The 16,983-nt window shown below is 37.6% G+C and overlaps 2 protein-coding genes across 9 annotated transcripts; one reads left to right on the top strand and one right to left on the bottom strand.

Moving 5' to 3' along the window:
• On the top strand, positions 1-13,916 carry LOC111344255 (piggyBac transposable element-derived protein 4). Of its 8 annotated transcripts, XM_022951464.2 has the most exons (15): positions 1-301; positions 518-633; positions 4,585-4,635; positions 5,114-5,195; positions 5,887-6,047; positions 6,382-6,447; positions 7,406-7,540; positions 8,273-8,363; positions 8,597-8,676; positions 10,025-10,103; positions 10,245-10,295; positions 10,705-10,779; positions 11,519-11,621; positions 12,102-12,243; positions 13,474-13,916. In XM_022951464.2, exons 1-15 carry the CDS (start codon positions 244-246, stop codon positions 13,513-13,515), a joined length of 1,332 nt encoding a protein of 443 aa, XP_022807199.2. In that variant the 5' UTR covers positions 1-243; the 3' UTR covers positions 13,516-13,916. The 8 variants fall into 8 exon arrangements, 4 of the variants coding, with proteins under 4 accessions (XP_022807199.2, XP_088604105.1, XP_088604106.1 ...); XM_088747980.1 differs by lacking the exons at positions 1-301; positions 518-633 and adding an exon at positions 3,442-3,531; XM_088747981.1 differs by lacking the exons at positions 1-301; positions 518-633 and adding an exon at positions 3,445-3,531 and having other exon boundaries at positions 5,099-5,195.
• Positions 13,917-14,247: 331 nt separating this feature from the next.
• Positions 14,248-16,973, bottom strand: LOC111344256 (uncharacterized). The gene is made up of 4 exons (XM_022951465.2): positions 16,834-16,973; positions 15,927-15,952; positions 15,283-15,346; positions 14,248-14,579 (listed from the first exon to the last, which is right to left on the bottom strand). Exons 1-4 carry the CDS (start codon positions 16,936-16,938, stop codon positions 14,421-14,423), a joined length of 354 nt encoding a protein of 117 aa, XP_022807200.2. The 5' UTR covers positions 16,939-16,973; the 3' UTR covers positions 14,248-14,420.
• Positions 16,974-16,983: the final 10 nt, after the last annotated feature.

Below are 16,983 nucleotides of genomic sequence, written 5' to 3'. Positions count from 1 at the left end.
CTCTTTTATTTAGCCCCTACAGAACACGAAAGGGAGGGCGATAGGAAACAACACATTTTCATGAGAATGGCCTTAAACCCTAGGAACAGTACAGAATGAACAAATAATCAGAAAGCAAGCAAAAAATAACTGACCTGACAGAATAGCGTGACTGAACGTGACAACGTCAGGTAGTTTCTCTTGTTGTGTTATGCATACTATGCCAATCGGACCAAGGGCGCTTTTTGCCTACTCTGGAACAATATGGTCGCCAGGCCTGACAAGCTCGTCTTTTCCTGGTTATTCACGTGCCTTTTGTTGGGTAAGATTATGACATGGTATAATGTGATTCAGCATTGAAATTTATTTTGAATGAAAGCGTTCTTATGAATTATACATTAGATAACTGCTACGGCAGTTTTTGCACACTTATTAGCCCATAAGCGGGAACAGTGTCATCGTATCAGAGCATAAAAACCAGCTTCACTTTGGGAATAAAAACGTTGATTATATTAAAAAAAAATTATGAACTTTTCAGGGAATCATTGCTTAGCATATACCAAACAGTGGCTGCCCAACACAAATTTTGATAATCCAGCCAACTGGAATAAGGGAAGAGTGCCGTGTGCACAGGATAGAGTGCAACTTTATGGGGTAAGGAATTCGAACGTGGTGATATTTAAAACGCGAGATGAGGGTACCTGTGTGGCAAGATTTCCGCACAACCCCATCTTCGGTATCAGTCTCTTACATTTCTCTGTAAATTTAATTTTATAGAGAGCAACATATGTTGCTGGAGTCACATGCACAAACTTATCCATCTAATTACTGAAAATGAACATTGAATTCAATCTTAATCCCTTGTCATCTATGCTTCCTTTGTTCTTATAAGCACTGACTAGCAGAATTAACCCTTTCCACCAGAAGATAAATATGCATATTCTCTAAGGATAATTATATGAAAATCATATATTTGAACTGCGGTTAAAGAAACGCATATGAGAGCGATTTTTGCAGTTAGGAGCACTTTTTAAGCAATAGTGAAATTAAGACTGGAAAAAAAATTTATTTCAGGTCTTAATTTCACTATTGCTTAAATAGTGCTCCTCACTGCAAAGATCATTCTCATATGCATATTCTCTATATGTTGTCCATGCATTTTCTAAGGTGCTGACAAGGAGAATTTGTTTAACAATCAAGAGCTTGTCTTGTTGGTGATCATTTTCTTTATTCTGAGGACTTAACTGTTTGATTCAGGAGTGATACTTTGATCCTGTAACTCTCAGAAGTGATTAACATGTAACTTCTCCCTATAATATCCATACATAATTCAGCAAACAGGTAATGAGAATACTCAAACTTATATAAAGTATGGATTGTTATCTTTGTTTCACATAAAATTCTCGTAATTAACTTACAAGGAAATGTGTTGTAGCTAGAGGGGAAAATTCAGAATCAGAGAGGTAATAGTTAAGGAGAAATTAGAATTGGTGCATTCCTAGAGGTCAAGGGTAAAAGCACAGATTGACATTCATTGAACCTAATATGAAAACTATTGTGTTTGCCATACTGCAGGCTCATGCCTGATTTGTTGTTTGTCTTAACCCATTCACTCCCACGATCTTCTTAGAAATTCTCCTTACTGTCTGCTATACAATTCTTATGATGCAACTTTGGAGAATTTGGTATTAGATCAACTAATAATCCCCTTAACCCTTTCCCGTCCAACCGTGCCATATGGCACACGCGTGTACCACCCCTCAAATTCCCAAGCGTGCCATATGGCACTCTACAGTAAGGTCAATTCTAACCAATAAGAAATGCTGATTTTTATTGTTTCTTCTGGCCTATTGTGTTTTAACCAATAGGGTTAGAGTAGAAGCTCAGTTCAAGCCAACTTTCAGGGGTGGTGTTCATATGAATTTATTGAGAAATTGCGAGTTGAAATTTGTTCGCATAGTTTTAAAATGGCGGCGCTCTTCGATTCAGATAGCGAGGAAGAAGAGTTCATTGGCTTCACTATTGAACCGGGATTCGAGCGAGATAATCGTGAGTCAGAATCTGACATTTCTGTTTCGTCAGTTGACACAGAGGATTTGTCAGATCTCGATATTAGCGATCAGGAAAGTGGCGATGAATACGAAGAAGAGTGGAACGAGGACCCAGGTCCAGTTGTTGTGAATCCGTTCGTCGCAAATACCGGCCTGGTTAGGGACGTTCGAGGTTATTCGACCCTTAAAATGTTTAACTTAATGTTTAAGGACAGCAATTTTGACAGAATTGCAGAAGAAACAAATCGTTATGCGCGGCAAGCAATGGAAGCAAATCCAGACCCTGCTTGGCGTGAAACCGACGCCGAAGAAGTGAAGGCATTCTTCGCATTAAACATCCTGTTTGGGATTAAACAACTGCCCGAAGTTTATTCCTACTGGTCAAAAAATCAGCTTCTCGGAGTCCCAGAAGTGCAAAAGATTTTTCCGAGGAATCGTTTTGCGAAGATATCCCAATATCTTCACCTAAATGATAAGAGAAAAGAATTGCCACGAGGGCACGCAAATCACGACAAGTTATTTAAAGTGCGACCTCTTCTCGATTCTATTGTAGAGGCCGTTAAAAGCGAGTACAGGCCGTCGAAAAATGTTTCGATCGACGAGGCAATGATTCCTTTTAAAGGAAGACTTTCCCTAAAACAATATATGCCGTTAAAACCGGTGAAGAGGGGAATTAAAGTGTGGGAATGCGCAGATTCGTCGAACGGCTTCGTTTGCGATCTGGAGGTTTACACGGGTAAACAACGTGATGGTAATCCTGAACAAGGACTCGGACACCGTGTTGTCCGCAATCTTACTCGACCCTTGGTAGGCAAAAATCACCATGTTTTTGTCGATAATTTTTTCAATTCCCTCGCTCTCGCGGAAGATTTGTTTAAAGATAAAATTTATATCTGCGGAACCGTTCGTGGAAATCGACAAGGCATCCCGCGACAAATTGCCCCTTCGACTGAAAGAGTCAAGCGACTTCGCCAAGGAGAGTCATTGTTCCTTCGCAAAGAGAACATTGTCGTAACTGTATGGAAGGATAAGAAGGCAGTTTATTTTTTGAGCTCCCAATCCGATCCCGTGGGGAACGACACTGTCGGTAGAAGGCAACGCGATGGAACGGTGATTCAAGTTCCCAGCGCCCCAGTCGTGAAGACCTACAACAAAAACATGGGCGGTGTAGACCTGAACGATCAAATGCGGGGCTATTACATGGCTGGAAGGAAATCGAAAAAGTGGTGGCGTTGTCTTATGTGGTTCTTTGTGGATGTTGCGATTGTGAATGCATACATTTTGGAGAAACTGTCCCCGCATCACCGCTCAAGAACCCAACTGGCTTTTCGTTTAGATCTCGTGAAGTCGCTGATCGGAAATTTTTCAGCACGGCGATTGTCCGCAAGTTCTGGGCGCCTAGAAGGAGGGCATTGGCCCATAAAGTTCTCCAAAGGTCGTTGTAAGCGCTGTTTAAAGCAAAAAAGGGAGACGTGGTGCAGAATGGCTTGTGAACTCTGAGGTAAACGCATTTGTTTAGACTGTTTTAAGAACCATACCGCAGAGGATCTTGCTTGAACATTGGCGCTTAATTTGAAATCTCGAGCTTGATTTTTTGTATTAATTTTTTGAAGAATTGATCACCGAATCGGTCCAAAGTAACACTAATAATTCTTTATCACTTATTTTCTTCATTTAATAGGTTAGTTAGATATAGTTTGTCCTGAAATGTAATAATTTTATGTGAGACATAAGTGAGCTCATGAACAACATGGATGGTTTTTGTTGAGATTTCTATTCACTCAACTTGAGGTCTGAATATTTACTGAATGCATGCATGAAAGAAAACATTTTTGGTAGCAATAAAAAGTTTATTATCTTAGGAACAAAGTTTCTTTCTATTGTTTTTCAAATAAATGAGTAGTTTCTGATATATTGATTAAAATTTGAAGTTGTGTTACTTTGTGTTGATTTTGGCTCCCTTGCCTTGGGCAGATGGGGTAGTATTACACATGGTCACCCTTGGACTGGAAAGGGTTAAGTGATATTTTCATTATTAATTTAATTTAAATTTAATTTATTTTAATTTATTTAATTTATTCCATTTTCACTGCACTAATTTTACATTGGTGAAGGACTAGAAGGGAACATACAAACCATTCAAGCCAGTCCACCATCCCACCCATCCTACCCCAACCCTACAGGAGACGGGACCTCCATTTATTCGTCCCTATCCGAGAAGACTAGAATATCTAACCATTTCTTGATATTATAGAAAGGTAGCAGATTCTTCTCAATTATTTTAAGACCCTGAGTGTTGGTCCGGCCGGGGCTTGAGCCCTCGACCTCCCGCACAACAGTCCAGTGCACTATTCATTGGGCTAACTGGGTGGCGGTTATTCTCGTTACTTTTCTGCTTGATATTGTTTTGATATTGTACGAAGAAATTCTGTCTCGCTCACTCATGGTAGTTAAAGGGCTAAAACTACTGTGTGTGCCTAACAGGCTCAAGCCTTATTTGTTGTCTGTCTGAAGACAGCTATAAATCTAATGAAGTTAACTTGGCCATTTACAGAACAAGCCGCTTTCTGTTTCTCTGAGGAGCAGTCATATCATCACATCCCTGGTGAGTGACCTTGGACACATGTTAATTTTAAACACTGAGAATATTCTGGTTCTGGGACAAATTCATATTTTGTTGGTCAATTTAATGTTTGTTCTCGTGGTAAACTGTCCAGGTAGTTCTGCAGGTATTTATGCATATGCCATTATCATTAATAATAAAATGATTAGTATTATTATTATCATGATAATTATCATTTTCAATAATACATTTATTACACCACATAGTAGAGACTGGCTCTAAACATCCCACATAGGAGATGCAACTACCATTAGAAATGCCCACTATTTGGAGAAAATATTAACAATTATAGTTCAATACTTAGCTAATTAGAATGATAAAAATTATAACTTCCTCATTTTTATACATATACATATTTGGTTGACTGTTTAGGGCAACCTGTTTTAGATTTCAGTCTCTAATTTCAAATTCTGGCCTGGAGAATATTTTACATGATCAATTTAAGGATTAACCCCTGCAGACTTTATCAATGAGTGGAGAAGTGCACTTTTATGATGGAGCTGAGTTGAGTTTCAGTGAAGAGGTATCAACTGATTGTAAGGGTGAGTTTATCTTGGACATAATATAAATATTAGTATCTGTGAAACAAATACTTTGAGGGGAAGTTTGTCATTATTGACCTAGATAAATGGCCCAGCCTACTATGAATCTGCCATTTAAATGAGTGAAGGGTAGAGCATTGGCAACATTTATTGAAAGATTGTAGTTTCTACTCCTATTTGGGAGCACTCTGGGTTCTTTTTTTCTGAGTATCTGCATGTTTGACATTCACTGAATGGCATTTTCTTAGATGAAATACTAAAAACTTAGAAATTCAATGTCCCTGGTTGATCAAGGGAAGAGCAAACTACACATCTGTTAGAGAAGGACTGAATAGTTTTTCTTATACGAATTGTGTTTCAACCACTAGGTTTTTGTTTTTGAAGTGTGTTTTCAGTCGTCAAATAAAAAGCTACCATCTGTCAATTGTCAGCTGAGATACATTTTCTTACACATCACACCAGTTCAGCTACTCGTTTTCTTCTTTGTCATGTAGTCTGATCCTTGAGGTAAAGTCTGCACTCAAGCCAGAGTGGGCCATCGAGCTGGAAGTTATTCCAGTTTCCGTGGCATGAAGAGGCATATTACAACTTCCCCCCCCCTCCCTAGATGGGATGCCATTCCACTGTAGTCATAGCAAGTAGACAAAATGTAACTTGTTAAATGTTGAAAGCCTTACATTTTGTTTTGAAGATCCTGGTGAAATTCATTTTGTGGCCTCCATCCAAAACTGGTTCAACCCAAACAACTGGCAGCAGATGGAAGTCAACAAACAGCCATTCACGTTATCTCCAGTGTCCATCCTTCATGCAGACAATGTACCTTGTGTACATGACACTGTTGTCTTTCCTCAGGTGATTCAAATGTAAAATGACTTTCAAAGTTATTTTGATTATTAAGATTGGGGCAATGCATTAACATACAAGTGCTTTTCAACAAGGTGAGTGGAAACCTCTTGGGTTAAGCCCTGCCACAGCTAGAACACAAATTTTAAGATTTCAGGGGGTGAACCTTACAAAGTTACAGAATAGAGTGGATGATATCTTAGATAGTTTATGTCTGTGGAGTACTTACATGTAATAGGGAGATACCAGTTGGTTACCTTTTACCTGCAGTAAATTAAGGTTATTTTACCTGTTAGCTCCAACAAACAATAACTGATGAATAACACCTTTGTTTTCTTTACAGGACAGTTCCTTCATCGTCAAGTCTGTTTTGCCGGTCAGGGTAGCAGCTGTTGAACTATTTGGAGAAGTGAGTGTTTACTCTGTAGTTATCTTTATGTAGCTGTTGTGCTTTAATATTTTTTTCTTTTAATTAATGTAAAATACATTCAAATGAGATCAAAATATATTGTTGGGGCAAATTTTTCCCTTTGTTTCCATTTTTCTCACTTGTCATTATGTACTTTTTTGCTCTTCGGTATTTTGTTAATTATGCTCCTTTGTTATGTGCTGTATGTAAATTTTGCTGTATGTATAATTTTGCTGTATAATTTTGCTGTATAATTTTGCTGTCTCATCTCTTGCTTGCGACCAGAGTTTTCTTTTTGTGCCTCTATCCGTAATCAGTGTTCGTAGAAGCAGATTCTTCCTTTTCTCAGTTTCCCTAACCACTAACCCTGGCTATCCTGACAGCATTTGGTAAGCAGCTTCATTTTCATTGTTTTCTTTAATATCATATTGCAGTGGCCTTTGGGTAGTTTGTCTGTGTTGTAATTATTATTTTTTCACACCTGCAGGAATTTACTTTTCTGACATCATAGTAAAACATTTGCTGAGGCATTGTGTTGTAGTTGTTTTCTTTGAACTTATAGGCCCTTGCCTGTCCATGTATTTTGAGCCTTTTACACCAGAATATCAATTTGCATATTCTCTATACCATTCTCTATACATTTCCTAAGGTGCTGATAAGGAGAATTTGTTTAACAGTCAAGAGCTTCTTTAGTTGGTGATCAGTTCCTCCATTCTCATGACTTTAAAGTTTTGATTCAGCTGGGTGATATATTGTAAAGAGAAACTAGATGTTAACCACTCTGACGTAGGGGCCAAAGGATTGAAGAGAATATTGAACTAAAACAGCTTCTGATGCAAATAGCGATGGTTGTTTGTTCTATGATTTTTCCTGACCACTCCCCTTTTCATTATCTTCTGCCATTGTCATAACTGCGTTGCTTGCATTCTGAGTGATTTATATTTTGTTACCCATGCAGGCACAAAGTTCTACAAGTTTCAAGGATTTCTATAGCAGTGCATCCGGAAGCATGCAGTTCAATTTTACTGGTCCAACTGATATCACAGCCAATCATTGTGATGATAGGACAGGCTGTGCATGTGGATATTGGAAGGTGCTGTGACGATCCAACATGCCCGCTCATTAAAAGTCTGAAAAATTTACGATACTGTACTTGTAGTTCTCATTTTAGGTCAAAATGATTTTACCTATAACAATACTTTTGACACTCCTTCTAAATAAACAAACCATTGCAACATATAAGGGACCTGACATTATTCACAGGGAGGGGGGGGGCTGGTGGAAATGAGGGGGGGGACCAAAAATTTGTGTGCACATAAAAAGGGGGACCATACAAAATTCTGCAATGAACTTAGTTTGAATAGAGAAATTATGTATAACTATGTCTTAATAACATTTAATTTTGGTTTACATAAAATGTTTGGGTATAGTATCTTAGATCATTTTTTGAGTGCAAAAAGTTAATTTAAAGAATTATGGGGGGGGGGACCAATAGAAACTGTGTCCCTAATAAAGGGGGGACTTAAAGTTTTTGAGAAGTTTATTTCTCATTTCCACCAGCCTCCCCCTCCCTCCCCTGTAAATAATGTTAGGTCCCTAACAATTAATTTCACTGAAGTGGAGGTGAAAAGAGGTGGATATTTGCTTAGTTGCAAAGTTTTGGAGTAAATATTGACCACTTTTACCAACACTGAGATGAGAGGGACAGCTGACGTAGGGTGGGGCAGCTTCTAGAAAGTTTAGCTTTCTAATTATAATAATATTTTATTTCTTCTAAATTATCAACCTGAGCCTATTAAATTGTTGTAATTATTTTGATGAACAGTTTGCTAAAACCATCTGCAGCCATGTAAAATGTGAAGAGCCCACTTGTGCAAGTGCTTTTCGACCAGAAGGGAGCTGCTGTGAGGTCTGTGGTTAGTTACCTTTTTCTTTTTGATTCAACTATAGTAGCAAAATTATCCCCAGAATGAAGGCATTGGAGAATATAACCACCATTAATGGAAATTAATGAAAATTAAGGCACATTTAACCACCATTAAGGAAATTAAGGCACATTTAACCACCATTAATGGAAATTAATGAAAATTAAGGCACATTTTACAACAATGGAACAACTCACTCTAAATTGTTTCTTTTCAAATACTAGGAACTTTACTCAAACTTGGTCTGGGGCAAGACTTTAAAATGAATGATTTCACAAGTCTGCTTCAGAATTTCTCTCAGAATGTAAGTTGTAGGTTTGTTGATATACTTGTACTAATTTTAACTTTTATATTTTAATTGGTGATCTTATATTCTCTCGCATTTTAATTGACCCTTTAACACCCAAGATCTGATGGTTAATTCTCCCTTCTACTACTAGAAATTTTCTTGTAAATTAGTTGTGAGAATTTGGTGTTAGCTAGATCAAGGTACTTCTACCTGATAAGTTTGAATATTCTCATTACCTGTTTACTGTATAATTTATGGGTATGAAATGGGAGAAGTTACATATTAATCACTTCTGGGGATTGCAGCAGAGTTTTATATGCAGACACACCTAACTGGAAGTCAGCTCAATTGTTACCATGGCAGGCTTCTTTTCAAAAGCCTGTTTCAACTCTCAAGCTCATTAACATATTAACTTTGATTGTACATGTATATTGTACAGAATGGCATCATTGAATAAAATCTGATTTGTTAACAAAGTGAGGTATCTAGCATGGAATTGCGAGTTGAAAACAAGGCTATGTGATATTGTTTTGCAATCTATGTACACATAACAACTATAAGTAGTGCTGCTTTCTTTTTTTCTTATTTTTATTCAGTTATGTAAGGCCCTCGTGGCCCTCAAGACTTGACTGCCCCCTCCTCCCTCACTTCCCCAATATCAGGGCTCCACAGTTATGTGATTCACGGGAAATTCATTTCATGACTCACATTAAATTTCACTTGAAGACCAATATTGCATTCCTGAGTCAAGTGAAAGATTTTCCTAAAGTATATAATTGAGTAAAGGCTGATAGTTTCGAAAGAAACTGTTTGGGGCTGCGTCGGTGGGAGTAACGAAATAATTTGGATATATCAACAAAGCTGAAATGGTAAATTGGCCACCGTAACGATTACAAAAGCTGATGTTCTGAGCGTTATATAATTGAGTGATGTGTAACCCTTCGTTTAGTCATAACCTGTGAGACATTATCTTATGATATTGTAGTTTGTTGTGTTTATATCAAAGATTCAAAAATTAAATCAGCTTTTGCAATTCCCAAGGTTATCTGATTCCCCAAAGCAAATCAGAGGCTTTTTCCAAATGTATTGCAAATGTAGTGGACTTAAAAGTAGAAGAAGTCTTGCTATTTCATCCAGAGCCTTGTTGTGAAATTAAAGTAAACTTACATATAAAATTTTGTAAAAATTTTAGCCAATATTTCTTGATAAATTCTGAAATTTTTATGATGTACTGGTATTATTATTTATTTAATATTTCACTGAGAGAGGGTCCTTCATACTTTAGGTATTAATAACCTCTGATGTTTCCTTTTTATGTATCCTTTCCATGACAAACAATATATGATTTGATTTGATTCATTAGGAATATGAAGATGTAAGTGTGGCCACTTCTAAAACAGAGGCCAACTTTGTTCAAGTTGTGTTAACTGATCGTGAAGGTGGTAAGTGTAATGTATGCCCACTACTACATTTGTAAGTACGGTTAATTCATTACTGCAAGGATCACTTTGATTTCATACATTTCATTTCATCTTCTTGGGTTTTTTCTCTCAGCTATTGATCCCCCCTTTTTTTTGTCATAGGTAATAAAGCACAGATGGCTGCTGAACATCTTAAGGAAGTCTTGATTTTAGGTAAAGGTCTATTAATTTTCATTTTCTATTTGGCCTTAATTGAACAACATGACACTCCAGCTATTTAGAGAAGACTTTATTCACACACCCATGTCTCTTTTCCTTCCCCTTTTGTCTATTCTATATTTAATTCAATGTATGAATGTTTCCCTGAGTGATTAATTGGGTTTCCAGGTCTTTCCAGGTCTTTCTTGGTATATTGGCATTTTTGTTTCTAGGGACTGCATGACTGCCAAACTTGGTAGTCCCTAGAAAATTTCAGGCATCCAAACTCTACCAAACATTGCTCCTAGCTGTTTTTTAATTCAGCTAACTTTGCTGTTGTCCAAGTTTTGTGTCTTACAGTGTTCTGTGTGGCTAAGTGAAACACCAATACCAGTAAATCGATTTAATTTTTTCTTTTGTTCAGACAAGAGTTTCAATGTGGCTGTTACCGAGGTTCTTGAACAATCAGGCACCAAGGCTATTGCTGGAAAGAAAACAGGTTCCTGTGCCTCTATCACTCACAATAGTTGATCTTCCTGTTCTGATAAATATTCTGTTGTTTGATTAACATTCTTCCTTTGTTTCAGATTGAAATGTTTTAGATTTTTAAAATGTTGAACAGAAGTGACTTGATTAAAACATCAGTTTCCCAGAAAATATGAACAAATGGTGATATTAACACAGTTGTATTGTACACCTGAACCAGTTACAACATGGGTTATATAAAGAGCAATATGATAATTAAGTGGCCTATAAGTGTGTCAGTTCTTTGACACTTTTAACATTTAACTAAAGTTAACCCTTTTGCTCACAAGATCTCATTCATTAAGTAATTTTTCTTACCATCTTCCATTCAGTTCTTGCAGGGCTTGACACTAATTTTTCAACTTACTAGCCAAGTAGTTAGTGACAACTTAGATGTTACGACAATTTCAGTTTGTTTAATAGCCAAACTGGCTAGTGCAAATGGAAAACTACTTGCTAAAACAGAATTTCTACTAGTCTGTGGCTAGTTTGCTACTGTTAGTGTCGAGCCCTGTCTCGTTATGTTAATTTTGGAGAATTGGTATTGGATCAACAAGTAATTTCCTGGTAGATATTTTTCTGTATTCTTGTCACTTGCCTCTGCTTTATTTTGTATTGATATTGTAAGGGGAAAATGTTTCCTGGTTACTCATGGGAGTCGAAGGGTAAAGTTAAAACAAACTATAATTGATCTTTAATATTCACTTAAACAGAGAAACAAGAGAACAGTTTGATCATCCCACTGGCAGTAGGGCTTAGCCTTCTCTTCCTGTTTCTTGTTGTTGCCATCTTCCAAATCTGCAGACGCACAAAAAGGTACCTAGCAGTAGGCAGGATGCACATCAAATAGGAACTTCGTTATGGGCCTTGCTTGCCATAGAGTCTCTGTGGTTCAGTGTTAGAGCATTGGAGCGTGGATCTGAAGGTCCGAGGTTCGATTCCTCATGGGGACGAAGAATTTTTTCTATGTCCCTTGCTTGTGACAAAGACATAAAACATCTTTCTATAGGTACCATTATTATTTGCCAGGCATGGTAACAGGTACTTGTGATGGACAGAAAGGAAATTTATCAGCCCTGGATGATGTCTTCCTAATATAATAGTATTATATTACAGCAAAGTCTTAATGTTGTCTGGATCCCTTGGTCTCTGTGAACTTCCTCAAACTTTTGTTTTGTTGGAAGGACCCCTCTGTAGAGCACTTTTGTAGTAATGTGGTTATCCTCAATAATTATAATTTTGAAAAATTTGGTAAAAAGTTTTGACATTGTTGCTCTTTACCTGTTTGTTTTGAAGACAGAGCCCCTCATTTGCTACGATGATGGGGGATGATTTGGAGCTTACCGGCATCAGTAACAGCGCTAGCCAGACTGTAGATTATAAAGACAATGGGGAGTTGAGGAAGAAGCAACTTGCCAGTCAGAAAGACTCTTGTGAGGTTAGAAAGTATTTCATGATTAGATGTTTTTAAATTCCTTTGTTGGAGAGTGGAACCTTTTAAGAAAGGGGCATTGGGGTCCATTAGAAACCACACAACCATAGAAAAAAAATCATCAAAAATCTCACACCCGCTAAACCAAAACCAGCATGCAAAACCGTACAGTGGTAACAAGCGGAGTCTAGAATAGAAAATGGAAACCAAATAGGAAAAACTGAAAACCACATCAGATATTCAGTATCTATGATAATAATAATAATAACCAAATTCTGAAAAAACTGAAAATCTTAGTACTGGGGGGCACAGGCACAGTTTCTTTCAGGTCTCTCTTCTGCAATTGTTAATATTGCAATCTACATGTGAGGATGATTTCTTTGCTTGAATCATGATGACAAGTGCTTTTCAGTTTTCAAATTAATGAACTTTAATTGTTAATTATAATACCATAGCTTTTAACATAAAAAGGAAAATTTGTTAGAAGTAACAGTTTTGGGCCAAATCAATTCCATTGAGTAGCAAACGGAGGAGACTTTGAATCAAGGGCTTCCAAATTATAACTCCAGCATTCCAGCCAATTATAGCCACACCACCTCCAGCAGTATGCTTATTAAAGTCAATCACTAACAAATTCTCATTAACTCAGTTACCATTGCATCCAATGGCAACATTGGATGGTCAGCACGCACAAAGTTCAAATGTTTATGGGCAAGTGGGATTTTTGTTAGTTCCATGTTCATGACAATGAAGTGTGGGGGATATGGTGGACATTACTCTTTCACTCCCGAGATCTCATTAGCAATTCTCCTAACTGTTGACCATACAACTATTATAATGCCTCTTTGGAGAATTTAGTATTGGATCAACTAATAATCCCCTTATTAATATTTTTCTTTATTCTCGACACTTATCTACTTGATATTGTATTGCTACAGTAAGGAGAAATTCTGTGTTGGTCACTCATGAGAGTTACAGGAAATCACCAGTGCACTTGAATCTGGGTCAAAAGGTCCAGACCTGAGACCTGGCTGTGTCATTATGTTGTGTTCTTGGGCAAAACACTTTACTCTTATAGTGCTACTCTCCACCCTGGAGTTTAAATGGTTGCTAGTGAGTCGATAGGGATAATTGATGAAATGTTGGGGGGAGGGAGGGGAGGGTAAAGGAGTAGTTTTTAGCCCTCACTTGTCAGTCTAAATCATCTTTCTTTGGTGTATCTTTTTTTCTTTCAAGATGTCAATGGAAAATCCCCTTTATGAAAGTTCAACAAAGTGAAGACGCTGAGAAACAAACTGGAGATGTCATGTTGATTGTCATCTACCATCTAAATTCTCACTAAGGTCAATCAAACATTGGCCTCATGAGAATTAAAGAAATTATCAAAAACTTGAAAAGCTCTTGATTATTAGCTAAATTGTCAGTGTCATAGAAAAGGTATAGAGAACACTATGGAGAATAAACATACTGATGATTGGGTGTGTAAGTATTGAAAGATTGCCTCGGTTTTGCTTTACTTTACTCTGCAAGTGATCTACGGTACCTGAGACAATTATCTTTAATCACTTAACAGAGGATTTTATCAAACACTAGTAAATGTAAATTTATCACTGGAAATATTTAGAACATTTAAATAATAAATAAATAAATAAATAAATAAATAATGATTTAACAATGGACATCCACTGGGTGGCTATTCTTGTCCACTGTTCCAGATCGAATTGGAATTTGGAATGTTGGTTTTTGCGGAGGGAGGAAAACCGGAGGACCCGGGGAAAAACCCTCGGAGCAAGGACGAGAACCAACAACAAACTCAACCCACATGAGACGCCAGGTCCGAGAATCGAACCCGGGCCATAGTGGTGGGAGGCGAGTGCTCTCACCACTGCGCCATCCCTGCTCCCCAGTTTTTAAATAATTACATTTCTTTGATCTGTGCATTTATTCTTTAACTGAACGAAGGAGATAACCATTGAAGTAGACACTGCCAAGATTGAAAAACAAAAGAAATGCAGAATTGTTCTTTTATTTCAAACACTCACCAAGCAAGGGTACAAGATTCACAACGTTAGCAATATTGGAGAAAACCACTATCTGCTGGCAAGATGCCATTTCCAGATTATGTGTCATGGCATGATTGAATAGAAAAAAACAAATCAAAACTATGAAGAAGACATTGTTTCTCAGTCAGAGTCGGAATCGTACTTCTCAATTCCCTTCTTATGTTTTTCAACTGCTTCGCGATGACGACGAATGGCTTCTTCGTGGTGCTCAATCTCCTTTTCATGGTGCTCCACTTGTTCCTCCAGATGTTTCTTCACTTCCTTCAGTTTTTCTTGTTCCTTTGAACAAAACAGGAACAATTTTCCAACTCAGGTTGTTAACCCTTATATTTATTTTACTTTTACTCAGGAGAGTAAAATGACATGATTGAGTAAAATCAAGTTCCCTACAGTCACTGAAACTCTGTAATGCAATATATTACACACAGCCACAAGTTCCAGAAGCCAGGAGCAGCATGAGTGAAGGCACGATTCCTAAATGTAGAGCAGTTGACCCATTGAACAAACAGAAGAGATTGTGTAGACAAAAAAAGAGCATAGTCAGAGGTGGACTGAGATTATTTGATGACTTGAAAACAAAAAGAAGCAACTTAAATTGAATTCTGAATGATACAGGAAACCAGTGCAGGTCAATAAGAGCGAGTGTGAAAGACATTTTTGTCAATACCCTGGATGGTGAAAAAAGAAAGGAACAGGGTTTTGCTGTGGAGATCTTGCTGATAACTCTCCTTTCTAACCTATATAAATGTCCTTTTTTTATAAGTTCAGGGAATTTGATGTTTTATCAACTGAAGATTACACCCTATTACTAAAAAATTTGTCTACTATCACTCTGCTAGTTTGGCCGCTACTGATATTACTTTTGAAAGTGGAAAAGTTGAGTTATCAGTTTCCAGCAACAGCCTGTGCTGCTACATTAACACTGCCACTACAAATGAAAAATCAAATGGCTCCATAGAGAAAACAATTTTTGCAGACCTACCAGCTTTCTGAAGTATTGTTCCTCATGGACATGCTCCATCTTTCCAAATGAACCGCCAGCACTCCTGAAAATTTATAATTGATGTTTCATCAAATAAATCAAATTTTTCACTAGGGATGGTATGATTACCGCATCTTAGTTTTTAGGTTGGGACACCTTGCACATAAGTAGCATACTTTACAAGGACGCCTAGCTCCAATGCTGCTTCAACTGATTTTGAGAATCCACTTGAATACCTTTGTCTCTGCATCAGAATTTTTTGCTGAACAAGTTACATAAATTCATCTTCACTTTGGACATTTATGATCTATCAGTTGTAGTGACCTGCTGATGTAGCAATACTCATGGAGAGATTTGTCAGAGACATCTGTTGGAGCAACCTGTTAGCTAGTGTATATGCAATGTTATTTTTGTCTGAAGTAGTATCTCTGTGAGTGGAATCTCAAGTCCTCGCATCTGATTAGCAAACTGTGTGCTCGTAACTGGTCCAGCTTCCACACACAGTCCAAAAATTTTTTTCCATGCCATTAGGAGCAAGGCGTCAAAACAAATTTTTTTTTTTTTGCCATACGAATTCCTCCCACCCCTGCATGGTAAAAAAACAAATATCTGAGCAACTGATGACCATCAATGGATAACCTTACCTAATGTCTCCTCCAGCTCCACCACCCTAAAGAATAGACATAGACAAACAGCACTTATTTACTAACTTAAATGACACACTGAACATGTCAGGTGATATACTGGAAACTTCAGGGGGTGGCCTCTCTGAAAGTTTCAGGGGGCGACAGTGTAATTTTCAGGGGTGAGTCACACAGTGAAAGTTTCAGGGGGTGAAATTTCAGGAAACGAAATACTGAAAATATCTCGGAAAAAGAGGAGAAGTGAGCTTAACGGGCTAGAGATTTCGAAAAAATTGTACAGCTCAAATGGAATTAGCAGAGGTGAGGAAACAAGGATCAAACCAAAAACCCTCTATGGAATAGGTACAGATATTTTGTAGTCAGACCCAAGAGACAGATCTAGAGCAAACGTAAATAAATTGGAAACGGTAACAAAGTAAAAAAAAGCCCCGTTTCCTGCAACAGAACAGCCCCTTCCACACTCTAGCTACACGTACCAATACGGTTTTTAACGCTCTCGATCTCACAAATTAGTCACCAAACCCAGACTTGGATGTACAAAAGTCAATACGTTGTGTGCAGTTTCGTTAACTCATTTCGGCTTGAAATCTCACGTCAGCGTGAAAGTAAGCTTAATTAATCAAGATTAAATTTGTGAAAAATTGTACAGTGCAACTTGGAATTGCTCCTACATGCCGTATTTTACATGACAATCGTTTAGAAATCAAGATCATTGATGCGAAAATATGAAAATTGTAGAACTTTTCTTCTTATTTCATAAGCTAGAGTGATATTACTTCGAGAAGTGCTATATTTGCGACGAGTTCTTTGGTGTGTGAAATTGGTTTGGGCATTTTATCCTAAAATTACCGATAATTGCTAAGAGTGAACTGAAAAAAAAAGACAGAAAGGCCAATCGAGTAGCTACCTTTCCTACGCCACCTCCTTTTTCTCCAGCAGACATTGCCCTGAGTTGTAAAACAGGGGAAGAAATTATTCGTCGTGAAACTGCACATAGCCGAAGAGCCGCCATGTTGAATGGTTGAACAAAAATCGACTGTGAGCGAAGGATTGGGTT

This window comes from Stylophora pistillata, chromosome 2 (genome assembly GCF_964205215.1).
Source record: "Stylophora pistillata chromosome 2, jaStyPist1.2, whole genome shotgun sequence".
NCBI lineage: Eukaryota > Metazoa > Cnidaria > Anthozoa > Scleractinia > Pocilloporidae > Stylophora > Stylophora pistillata.
Note: the sequence above shows the minus strand (reverse complement) of the source record. Positions and strands in the feature narration are given on the sequence as shown.

Coding starts and splice junctions, on each gene's coding strand:
- LOC111344255 (XM_088747979.1), top strand. CDS start 1,947: ATGGCGGCGCTCTTCGATTCAGATAGCGAGGAAGAAGAGTTCATTGGC.
- LOC111344256 (XM_022951465.2), bottom strand. CDS start 16,938: ATGGCGGCTCTTCGGCTATGTGCAGTTTCACGACGAATAATTTCTTCC. Junction 15,953..16,833: donor AAGGAGGTGGCGTAGGAAAG/GTAGCTACTCGA, acceptor TCTATTCTTTAG/GGTGGTGGAGCTGGAGGAGA. Junction 15,347..15,926: donor GGAGCTGGAGGAGACATTAG/GTAAGGTTATCC, acceptor ATAAATTTTCAG/GAGTGCTGGCGGTTCATTTG.